Genomic DNA, 12,031 nt, shown 5'->3' with positions numbered 1-12,031 from the left:
TTGTCTTGGGTCTAGAATTTCTGGTAATTGAAAGGGTTAACCAACACTTTTCAAAATATTGACATCTGCCAGATAATATTTAACAACCCGTTATGCCTTTCATAGGTATATTAAGTAAATAATTTGAATCATTCAACATAGTTTCACAAAAACTACTGCACCTAAAACGAACAGTTCACGTAAACATTTAATTAATATTTTGACTTCTTTTTATAAATATTTAGTAACTACTATCTTATAGTTAACATTTAATCAGTACTTTTAAAGTCAATGCAATATGACAGTTAATAAAAAAAACTGTATTTCAATACGTTGATATCAAATGAGCTAAAATCAATATTTTCGATTAAATATTAGCATAGCAATTGAACATCATCAAAAACTTTTCAATTCCTATCAAACTTATCACTTTTAACCATTTTTATTATAAGAATTGACATATGTCAGTTAAAATTTAACCAGCCGTTACGTTTATCATCCTTACGTACCATACAAATTGAATTAATTATTTCAATCACAGATTCAACATAGTTTCATAAAATAAACAACTCCTACTTATATTCAAATATATACCATCAAAAATGAGCACTACTTTTCAATACATTTCAAACTGACATCTAACAATTAATCAGTACTTTTTAATAGTTAATCAATACTTTTAATTCATTCCAATGCATTGAATTGTTCGTTATTTATATTTTAATATTTAAATATATATTTTTATCTTTCAGTCGTTTGCTTATACATTTCTTCCATCCTTTTTTTAACTGGGTCAGTCTCATCAAATATGCAAAGTGTCGTTTCGAACATCATTAAACAAATTACCCCTCGTTTTATAATATTACGTCAAATCTACAAGCATTTATTGATGTGCATGTGTCGATTGAAAGAAATCGCAATTTACTTTAGTTAATGATTTCATCTCGCAGATTTAACTGCAAGGGTAATATAATAGATGAAATTATGCGCCGAACAGGACGGGTTAAATGTTAACTGGACGATGAAAACACAAGACTAAATTAGCTTTCAGGAAAGTGGGTCGTTTAACTTAATAATATTTGACCTACTGCCGTTGCCAATTGTTCATTACTCGTATTCATGATTCGTCTCTTCGCGTATTTAAATATGCCGAGACAATTTCTAAATAGCATGAAGTAAAGTAATTCAATAACATTCGATTGAACAATGCAATTGGCTGAAATAGTCTCATAATGTAAGATTATTATTTTACTTCGGTATAAATAAAGTTTGTGTACATTTGATACTTACAAACTTTGTATGTATCCAAGCAACGAAATGTAAATAATGTAATTTACAAGTTAGTAAATTTAGTATATAGATCACGTTGCCATTAATAAATGTAGGCCAAAATGATGCCTTTCGAATAGTTGGCATTGTAGTAAATTAGTTTCATTGTAAATTAATTACTTGGCAGATGAACAATTACCAAAATGGAAATGAGGATGTTAAAATTGGTTTCTTTGTACATGTTTGAGGATGTTAGGATGAAGGAAATGCAATAAACTATGTAATAAAAACAACAATACATTTTAATTCCGTTACAGATTTTTTTTTCATTCTTTTCATTTCGTGAAATTACCAAACATTAATTATTCAATAAAATCGATGAACACAAATCATACAAACCTTATATGTATATAAATAAAAAGAAAACCTAAGAAAATGCCATCACTATTATAATTAATTATTATTTTTTTTTGTTTGTTTTAATTTTACAACATTGTACAAAATGTTCCCACAGAGTGTCCATTTATTACAAAATAAATTAAATACAATGATTTGAATTGAACTAGTAAACAGAAAATATTGAATACACTATTTATGTATGAAGATTACTTCCATTGCTGCTTGAGCGCTTTCCTGATGGAAAGTCTCTTGGTCACGTAGGAAGCGAGGGTGAGACCCACAAGAACCATGATGATGAGCCAATGGTCGAAGTCCTCCTTCAGCACGTCGAACGTCTTGGACGGGGTGACGCGCGTGTAGAAGATGTCCAAGCCAAAGGCAATGACTAGACTGGTGCTCTCCAACTTCGCCGGAGACACCTGTATGCCCTTGATCCTCGCCAGACTTTGGTTATAGTTAATAATACTTTCCGTGTGAATGGGGATCTCCGGCATGTACGGAATGTAACCCTCCTCGGGGGTGGAGGCCAGATGAGGACCTCTAGGCTCGACGAATGCCCAAGGCAATTCCAAGATACCGCCGTTACTCAGCGCAATGAGCAAATGCTTGTTGGTGATTCCTCTTTCGGTGAGGGTGGTTGTCATACCCAAGGGCGTTGCGGGCATTATGTACGATAAACTCTCCGGATGTGGTAGTTGGCTGAGGGCGTGCGAGCTGAAGGCGGTGCTGTTGCTCTGCTTAGCTCCCTCGTACAGTTCCACCGACGTCATTTCGTACCTCCTGAATCGCTCGCTGAAGTAGGAATAAACGATCCAGTTCTCGGAGTGCACCATGTGGACGGGACCGTTGGCACGTTTGTGATGGGCGGAAAACACCACCAATCCGGTAACGCCATCGACCAAATACACGCTCAGTACATGTTTGTGCATAGCATCGTCAGAGACAGTCGCAAGAGCGATCAAATTAGGATTCACGTACTTGTAGAAAACGGAGCGATCGGCCAACACCCTTCCTTGAGAATGGACGCGTTCGATGCTGGGTCTCATACTTAAAGCAACAAATTTCGAACCAGCCAAATTCAATTGCCAGGTTGGCGTAGCTTGAGGGTTCTCTTCATCTCCGTAAATCAATGTGTAACCAGTCAAGATGGATTTCTCAGAATCCGCGTTGTACAGGAACATGGTTCCGGTGTAATCCTTCAGCATGCTCTTCGCGTTGGGCGGGTAAACGTGGATCTGATTATTCTCCGCCAACAAAATCAACCCCTTCACGTGCGTCTTATCCTCGAACGGCAGCAGCGTCGCCTGCTTAATCTTAAAGTTCAGCATGTTAATTCCACCGATCGATTTTCCGGTGATCGGATCGAACTTGAACACGACACCTTCGCCTCCAATGCTGTGCTTCGCAACCAGAGTCATTTCCGCAGAAAGAGGAGCGTAACGCGCCGTCCTCTGCAGATACAGCACCATCACCTTCTTGTCAATGACATCGAACGGCGCTATATTTCTCAAATATCTCGACCAAATTATCTCACCGGTTATCGTATCCAAAGCAAACAATTTACCAACTTTCGTGGCCACAACAATCAACTTGTGCAACCCGAAGTTATCTCTGACCAATACGTTACCGGACGCAGTCGGTTTACCGGTTATTAATGTAGTCATCTGTCGGGTTTGGCTCACCAAGCGGTTCATGAACATGCTGAAAATATCGCTCGAAGCTTCATTGAATTCGCGCTCAATGGACGCCTCCAAGTCAGACAAAGGTAAATCGACAAACTCCAAGGCAACAATTTCGCTCAACGCTTCTTCCCTAACCCATTGGACTTTACCTGCAGGCAGCTGCAGCAGCACAATCGCATTATCATCGTTATTGTACACAATTCTGCAGTTGGATCCTCTGCATATACCACTGACTAAATGTGGTGCGACGGCTGTATATGGTGGCTCCAAAGGTATAATTTTCTGATCATTAGTTTCCAAATCAAATGTCTTCAGTTGCAAAGGCTTCTCTTCACTAGTACGGACCACTTCCATCTGTACAATTGAATTATGCTCGCCACCTGGGAGGCTAATGACATTTGACTCTAGGGAATAAGGCAGAACAGTTGGATTTTCTCCAATTAATACTAATCTATGTACATGATTCCTTTCCAATAGGATGGCAGGTTCGGAATGTTTAAATTCTTTGATTTTGACAGCACCACTTGCTGCACCTATTAAATGATCCAGTGACTTGGCCACAATTTTGTTCATATCACCATTAAGATCAATGGAGTATATTTTACCATCTTCACTGCTCTCACTTGAAATGCAAGTCCAGTGTGTACCAGCTAGAACGCACATCTCAAGATTAGTCATCCAAGGAGTTGAGATCCTGGAACTAGAACCCTTGTTCATGCCTGTCTTAATCTCATACTTTGTCACCTCAACATGAGAGTTGACCACTGCCACAACATGGATTAAATGCGTTTTCGTAGCAATCCACTTTCCACTCTTCTCTGTGGACAAGCTCCATTCATATTGCAGCACACCAGTGTTCAGGTCCCAACCCCGAACATAATAGATATTACCATTACCAGAGACTGTGATCACCTCAGTGTCCAGATGCATCAGCTCGATGCTATGAACATCAGAGTGCTCCAACAGTTGCCTCCACACAATTTGACCATTCTTGAGGTTCAGGGAGGCCAGGACGTTTTCCTCCGTTGCGATCACTACGCGCTTCACCGAATCGAACTCGGCGAACTTCAATTTCCCGATGTGGTCCTTCTTCCAGTCGAACTTTCCAATTTGGTCCTCGTACAAACTGAACGCAGACTTTGTTACTAATATTATCACAAGTAAAGCACTAAATATCGATTTAATTATGGCCATTTTTGCTTAATCATATCACATCTCCCAACAACACTAGCAGCAGAAAACGGACATAACCACAAACGTCGTACTGATTAAGCGACACGAAGTTAAAAACGGAAGGAAAAAAATCTTGCGAATTACTTATTTGTAAATTTGATTCTTGATCAGTTTCATTAAAATTGGTCAAAACAATATCAATTACGCACTTGATGATAATTTCTTTTAAGCAATATATGATATTTTTGGATTGTGATTAACGTGTATACTTGGTTGCCTATAAATGATCAGGTGATTTCATAAGGAATCTAATTGGATTCTTACTCTAATAGCGCTTAACAATTATATTTTGAATAATCTGTAGAAATTTATCATTTCTTCATATTCATGTATGGATTCGAATATATTTGGTCACAATTACTCAACTACATTTATTACAAAATATTCCATTAATTATTGATAGACATAATTTATTCACTGTATAATGAAGAAGCTACAATTAATATATACAGTTTAATATTTAATAAACAACAATTAACATAAATTGTATGACTGTATTACTCTTTGTAATACACCCACCATTCTTCCACAGCAACTTTATTCATTTAATGATGACTCATTTTCGAATCTTCAGCTAAATGTAAGATATTTGGTTCCTGTCGGTATTAAATGAGAATACATTTTTTTCAAACAAACAGTTGATTCTTTTTTCTCAAATCCTGAGATTATAAACTAATATCACATTCCTTGAAATGTGAGTGACCTCTTTGCTTTATATAGATAAATATACAACGCATCAAGAAATCGATACTTCCGTTGAATTCTCTTTATATTTGAACATCAATCCAAATGCATTTAAAGTACAGAATGTTAACAGTAAATGTACTTCGTTAAACAGTAAAATTGTAGCTTAATTGGGTTAGTAGCCCAAATTAGTGGCATTCATTAGATAATTTTAATCATCTTTATAGGTGAGATTAAGAGATTAAAGACTGCTAAAAAATAGCGAATGCGATGGAACAATTTGAAATTATAATAAACAATCCAATTTTATATGTAAAAGTACTTTAAATAATACAATCAATGAGTATGAAATGTTGATGATCGTCTATCTTTAAATGATAAACGTCCGAGGATAATGCAAAACGTTTATTTTGTTTTCGATGAATTACAATGAACTCTAATTGGCACCTGCACCTCCCCCACCAAGAGCCTTCCTCCGAGTAGGAGGTCTTAATTCGGATAGAAATAGCTTAACTGCTACCCGTCGCGCAGTAACTTTAATTTGTGTGCGCTAGCAACAAAGCAGAAGTGACCGAGAGTGCTAAGTGGCAAGAAGTAACAAAGATCGAGCGTGCAGTGAAAGACCAGTTCGAAAATGTTGTGGTCACTCATCGGCATTGGCGTGTTCGTGTATGGCGTCGTTTACCTCTTGGCTCTGCTCCTCCTGGACTGCGATCTGGAGCTCGCAATCTACGAAAGATTCGGAAAAAGCATCGGTAAGATTGCTTAAGACTTTAAAAACAACAATCACATTTGTGTTCGCAGAACACGAGCTACGTGGACGTTATTCCAAAGGAATAACAGATAACAGAACAATACGCAACTTTATCTGATAATGTTAATGCAGTAGTGCAGTTACTGGACATGAAGCGCATAATTATATAAACGCATCTAATTCGAATGAATGTAAATTATCAATAACAACGTGCAAGCATTAATATTAATTTCAATTTTTATTTGAATTATAAAACACTTTGGATATATTTTAACCTTTGGAATTTAATATGATAGCGTTTAGCGCATTTACAACAATATTTTCTGAATGTCAAGGCTTCAAGACCAAAATATTTGCAGAATTCGAATACATAAGAATTCTCAAGTCAATCCATGAGACACGCATTTTATTTATTATATTTACTAGCTTTATTATAATTTACTCCACAAAAATGACCAAGAAAGAGAAATTACACATTAATTTGGTTGCTAAGTCAAGGGATGATTTTTTTATATTCCATATCAACCGATGTTGATTCAGTTGACGAAGTTATGTGACTCAGTTCTCTAGAAGTTTGTTGGGTCTTCAAATTTAGGAATTAAGTTTGAATTTTACTTCGGTAATACCGCGTCTTAAAAGGACGTATATACTATTGTTGTTGCGACGTGCATGCTAATAAAATGTTTCAATTTTGGTATGTTTATTATAACGTATATATCTTTAAAAGCTATGTAATTAAGCGTAAAATAATTAATTTAATCTTAACGCGTTATTTTTTGTTTCTCTGTTTGTTTTTGGATGCGAAGGTCGACTGAAAGGTAAAGTGTGCTTCATTACCGGAGCATCGAGTGGCATTGGTGAACAAACGGCGATCGTATTGGCAAGGCATGGGGTCAAACTGGTGCTGGCAGCGAGAAGAAGGGGCGAATTGGAACGAGTTAAGAGGGCATGTTTAGGTAATTTCACATCTTACGTAACAACACATGTTTTTCTTTCCTGTGCATGTTTGTTACATGATTCATATTCAAATTTTATATCTATAAAAGTGAGGTCATGGGAGGATTAATTGCTGCACGAACTGATGTTGTTAACGAGACACATTTTATTTTATGCAATCAAACAAATGTTTTATGTCAACAAATTGCGGAAACGATATTTGTAGTAATATTAACAACCCTGAAAATTTTTCATCTCAATTTTCGAACAATATTTTCACATTCAAATACCAAATTTGTTTAAATAATGAAAAAGTTTACAAACAATTTTGATTCATAAACACATCAATGGTAAATGTATAAATTGATTCAAATTATTAAAATTTATTTGCATGTAATTTTGTTAATTTAAAAATTGTTTGTATTCAAATATGACATTCCAAATAAAATGTGTATTTTAATGTGATTTAAGTAGGCTTACGATTTTTATGATGACAAATGCATTAAAAAAATAATTTCAATTAAATTGCAATGTTGTGTCATCTACAAATATAAACTATAATTTAGAAAAGAATACTTAATTGTGATAATTAATTTAATTTTATTACCTTGCTGAAATTAAAGAAATCCATTTGTTCTGTTCTTATCAAACACTTCTAAACTTTTTAACAGGAGATTAATAATTATAGTTTTCCATTGCAATTGTTTTTTTTTTTGTTTTCGGACATTGTTATGTCATTAATATTATTACCTGCTGTCATGTTTGAAATGATAAATTTAAGTATCGATAGCGGAAGGCTAATAATTGTTTTATTTTGCTAGAGGAATCGAAAGGTGTTCTGCAGGACAACGATGTCCTGGTGCTGCCCATGGATCTGTGCGATTTAAATTCGCACAAGGCACTCTTCGATAGGGCGGCGAGACACTTCAACGGCATAGACATACTCTTCAACAATGCTGGTAGGAGCCAGAGGGCCGTCTTCGAGAACATCGAAATGTCCGTGCACAAGGAACTCTTCGAGCTGAACGTCTTTTCTGTGGTGAATCTGACGAAGATCGCCATCGATCACTTCAATCAGAGGGGTTCCGGTCAAATCGCGGTCACCTCGAGCATTGCCGGTGTCATGGGTGTGCCGTACTCCGCCTCGTACACGGCTTCCAAACACGCAATACACGTAAGAACTACTCGTAACGCGATACTTCCCAAGTAAATACTTGTCAAGATATTGATAATATTTATACAATCCATAGTAGGCGAAGGCTTCTCAACAATTGTGAATAATCAGTTTACTTTTTTTTGTATATTTAGGGATTCATGAACTGCCTGAGGACGGAGAAAACGGGTAAACATATCGCCGTGACCCTGCTGTGTCCCGGTCCGACATTTACCAATTTCCTGCAGGAAAGTTTCACCGGAAAATCGGGAGAGGTGCTTTTTCTTGTTTAGTATTTAGTAAACTTAAAAGTAAACGTAAATTTGTGTTTTTCCAGAAATACGGAGAGACTGTCCAATCCACCGATAAAAGAATGACTGGGCAGAGGTGCGGTCAACTGTGCGCAATTGCCATAGCAAACAAGACCAAAGAATCGTGGATGGCCGTCTTTCCTCTCATACCCTTCGTATATCTGTACACGTACTTTCCCACCATTTACGGCATGTGAGTATAACGAAAATAATTTATTTTGCGTTTCCACTATTATTTTGCGCGTCTATTGAATTATTTGCGAGTGCTAAAACTATATTGTTTTTTCTTTCAAGTGGCAACGATTGTGCATTCGATAATGTAATTAAATGCACTTATTGTTTTAAATCATAGTTACAATAATATTTGCTTCAACGAAATGAACGATTAGGATTGATACTTAAAAGTCAAGGTGCTGAGAATCGCCGAACAAAGTAATTACTGCAAACGTCCTGTAAACATATCAGTTAACATCAGTTGACAATCTCGAGTGATTCAATTCGCATTTTTGTTTCGATTTTCGCGTTTATCGTAGATGTTTTCGCGTAAACATTTACACTGCGCCTCTAAAAATTGTTATCATTCAAATACAGATATTATTCATGGGTTTATTATTGCAATTGCTTTATTTTAAATGCGCAATTTCAATTGATTAAACAGGGAGGTAAAGTTTAAGCATAATTGATGTACTAACCGAAAACAAACAATAAGGCAATGGGATTAACCTTTTTTCGAGAGTTACAAAATGAAATATTCTACTAGTACAATTATAATGTTATTTTTATAATACCTTTTTTTTATTGCGTGCGATAAATTCATGGTCATTTCAAATATTTCGTCATCACTTAGTGAGCTTGTCACAACAGAATTATCACCTAATGGAGTTAAGCAGGGATAAATGGTTTTGCATCAATTGCATTTTAAAGTGAATGTTATATCATATCTACTTATAGTATAGTAGACAATGATCAATTAATTCAAAGAAATGAACTGTTTTATTGTTCGATTGTTATAAATACATTTGTTGTAAATTAAGAGTAGACACAAACAAATATAGTGTGTACTAAGTACTTGACTCATTACGTTTCGATGACCCAGAGCAATTAATTGCGTTTAATCAGCAGCGACGGAACTTTTTTGACCGATAATAGGGTAGAATTTGCTCACGATCAATTCGAGTGCGAAAATAATAATGCTGTAAGTTGATCCGATTATGAGAATTCCGAACGGAGTGGCGAAATGATATAGCTTCAAAGTGGTGTACCCTTGGAATTCTATAGATCTCGTCTCCTTGCTGCCGCTGTTGTAGCGGTTCAAGCCGCTCTGCTGTATAGTCTTTAATAGAGTGTTGATCTTGTATATGAACGGAGATTTTTTATTGAAGATGAAACCCTCGAAGCCGGGCACGAAACTCTCTTGAACCATGTGGAAATCGTTAGTTCCGTGTCGCCGGACGTAAGTGGAGATGATGCGGTCTGCGAGACTATGCATGATGGCGTAGGCGTAGCTCGAATTCCTCTGGAGCAGAATATGCCTTGCGAATTCCAGTGGATCCATGAGTATCGTTCTGTTCCTGAAGTCTAGCGGTATTAAATGCCTGTATTCGTTTAACGTGCAAATGGATAAGTTGCTCTCGCGCAATTCCTCCAAGGTGTCTATCTCCGGGTAGTATTTAACTGTGAGGATGGCGCTCAGCAAGGACGAGGTGTACACGTTGCTGACTATGATGCTGAAGAAGCTCAAACTGATGAGGAAGACTCGCACGGCTGCTCGATAAACGTTCGCCCTGAAGAATCCGCTTTGCCCGATCAGAACTCTGAACAAATCCAGCATGATCATGTTGAAGTTCCTCCGATGCACAAGGTACACCACGAAAATGGAGATTACAATGACCAAGATCAAGTCGATCCATATGATCGGGCTGAAGATCAGCAGAAGCTTCAGGTATTGCGGAAGAATCGGAGATCTAGAGACCAAAACCACTATGTGATCAGGTTTAATAGGTTCCGTATATTTCACACCTGGTAAAGACCCATGAAATTGCCCAACCAAAGAGAACTCGCTTCTTCCCTCCTTGACGTCCAGATAAATCTCTTCGTAGCTCCAAGTCAAAGTGACTTGAAACGTAGCATTAAGTATTTTCTCGATGGATCTGAGCACCAAAAAATCCTCGTCTTTGGTGAAATGGTGCATGGACACGTTAATATTGTACCCATACAGATCATTAAACTTGTTCATTTGATTCGTGCCGTTCGAACTGGTCGTGATTTTTTTGCTGAACGGATTGTAAACGAAGTTGATTAGTTTGCGTTCGCTGAAATAAACCAGATTGTAATTCCACATGTTCCTCATCCAGATCATGCTCATGATTGCAGACAAATACTTCTCGTCGCCTTCCTCGAAATTCGCTATGAAAAACACGTATTTAATATACTTATTGTACTCGTAATCGCCGTGTTGAAATGTTAGGAACAGTTGCAGTTCTTTCAAATTATTCAATATGTTAATGTGCGTGAGGTCGATCAGCTTTACGTTCGCGAGGATTTTGAAATTTGCTTGGAAGAAGTAAATGCAATTCGGTCCCTGCTCAGAACCCATGATCCAATCCATTTTAAGATCAAACAACTCGCCATCATCGCTCAAATCGAGGATGATGAACGTCTTGAATTTGACGCTGCTGAAGAGCGACATCACCGTTGACTGTTTTGTGGTCGCGATGCGTTCCGGCACTTCGATGCGGCCACCGATGCTGACCACGATCACCGATAAGTAGTACATCAAGAGACACCTCATCTTTCACTGATCCATCGAACGAAAAGCGTTAATCATTTATATCCAGACTTTAATCCATTTAGTATTTTTGCCATCCAACCGAGAACAGAAACCTAAATATTTAATGCTATATTTAATCGATGAAACACTCAATATCTATATATTTCGGAATCAATTACAGTATTAACTTATTAATATAAGTAATAATTGATTCATGTTATAAACTATGTCGTTCAATCTAAATGATCCTTCTTTCTCGTTTCAGCATGTTGAAGATGGTCGGGCCAGAGAAGATGTTCAAACTGAGAGATAGCAACGAGAAGCTCGCAGAGGTATATACAATATAGACTGCTCACCCAAAATAAGTTTATTTTTGTTGTTCCGTTGTTGTATTATGTGTAAACCATTTTTTTGTCTTTTAGGATAAGTTGTTTTTTAATTTTATAATTGTATTTTTTTTTTCGTTTCGTTCGTTTCTTCCTTCCTCCCCGACACGTATCGATTTTTATAACACATTTCTTTCTCTTTGTAGGACTACAAGAACTGAACTTTTGGTTATGGGTGATTACCGATACACTTCATAATTAAGCTTCTTCTTCTTCTTCAACTTCTTTCCAGCTCTTCCATTTGACACTTAAACTGTTGAGGAAGAATCTTTTATATCTAATGGCACTAATCCAATACTAAATTTATAATCCTAACACATATTTTTAAACAGTAACAATTATCATTCCTTATTCTTTCAAACTAATTCTATAAATGCTCGAACGTTGAAGAAAAAAAAAGCAACAAAACCATTTCTCTAAATATATAATATTTGTTGTACTACTTTTGTATAAAATATAAATAAATAAAAAAGAT

General features: G+C 36.5%; 2 protein-coding genes across 2 annotated transcripts; one reads left to right on the top strand and one right to left on the bottom strand.

The window, feature by feature from the left end:
- Nucleotides 1–1,665: 1,665 nt before the first annotated feature.
- LOC108563779 (ER membrane protein complex subunit 1) lies at nt 1,666–4,705 on the bottom strand. The gene has a single exon (XM_017922559.1). The coding sequence runs from the start codon at nt 4,521–4,523 to the stop codon at nt 1,854–1,856; it is 2,670 nt and encodes an 889-aa protein (XP_017778048.1). The 5' UTR covers nt 4,524–4,705; the 3' UTR covers nt 1,666–1,853.
- Nucleotides 4,706–5,771: 1,066 nt separating this feature from the next.
- Nucleotides 5,772–11,984, top strand: LOC108563780 (dehydrogenase/reductase SDR family member 7). The gene is made up of 7 exons (XM_017922560.1): nt 5,772–6,001; nt 6,807–6,956; nt 7,758–8,110; nt 8,245–8,364; nt 8,427–8,593; nt 11,436–11,502; nt 11,703–11,984. The coding sequence occupies exons 1-7, from the start codon at nt 5,881–5,883 to the stop codon at nt 11,715–11,717; spliced, it is 993 nt and encodes a 330-aa protein (XP_017778049.1). The 5' UTR covers nt 5,772–5,880; the 3' UTR covers nt 11,718–11,984.
- The last annotated feature ends 47 nt before the right edge of the window (nt 11,985–12,031 follow it).

Source organism: Nicrophorus vespilloides, unplaced genomic scaffold, assembly GCF_001412225.1.
Source record: "Nicrophorus vespilloides isolate i.1.1-1 unplaced genomic scaffold, Nicve_v1.0, whole genome shotgun sequence".
Taxonomy (NCBI): Eukaryota; Metazoa; Arthropoda; class Insecta; order Coleoptera; family Silphidae; genus Nicrophorus; species Nicrophorus vespilloides.
Note: the sequence above shows the minus strand (reverse complement) of the source record. Positions and strands in the feature narration are given on the sequence as shown.

Bases quoted from the DNA above. Each gene is read 5' to 3' on its own strand.
- LOC108563779 (XM_017922559.1), bottom strand. From the start codon at position 4,523: ATGGCCATAATTAAATCGATATTTAGTGCTTTACTTGTGATAATATTA.
- LOC108563780 (XM_017922560.1), top strand. From the start codon at position 5,881: ATGTTGTGGTCACTCATCGGCATTGGCGTGTTCGTGTATGGCGTCGTT. The intron at 8,365-8,426 runs GTGCTTTTTCTT...GTGTTTTTCCAG, and splicing joins TCACCGGAAAATCGGGAGAG to AAATACGGAGAGACTGTCCA. The intron at 8,594-11,435 runs GTGAGTATAACG...TTCTCGTTTCAG, and splicing joins TTTCCCACCATTTACGGCAT to CATGTTGAAGATGGTCGGGC.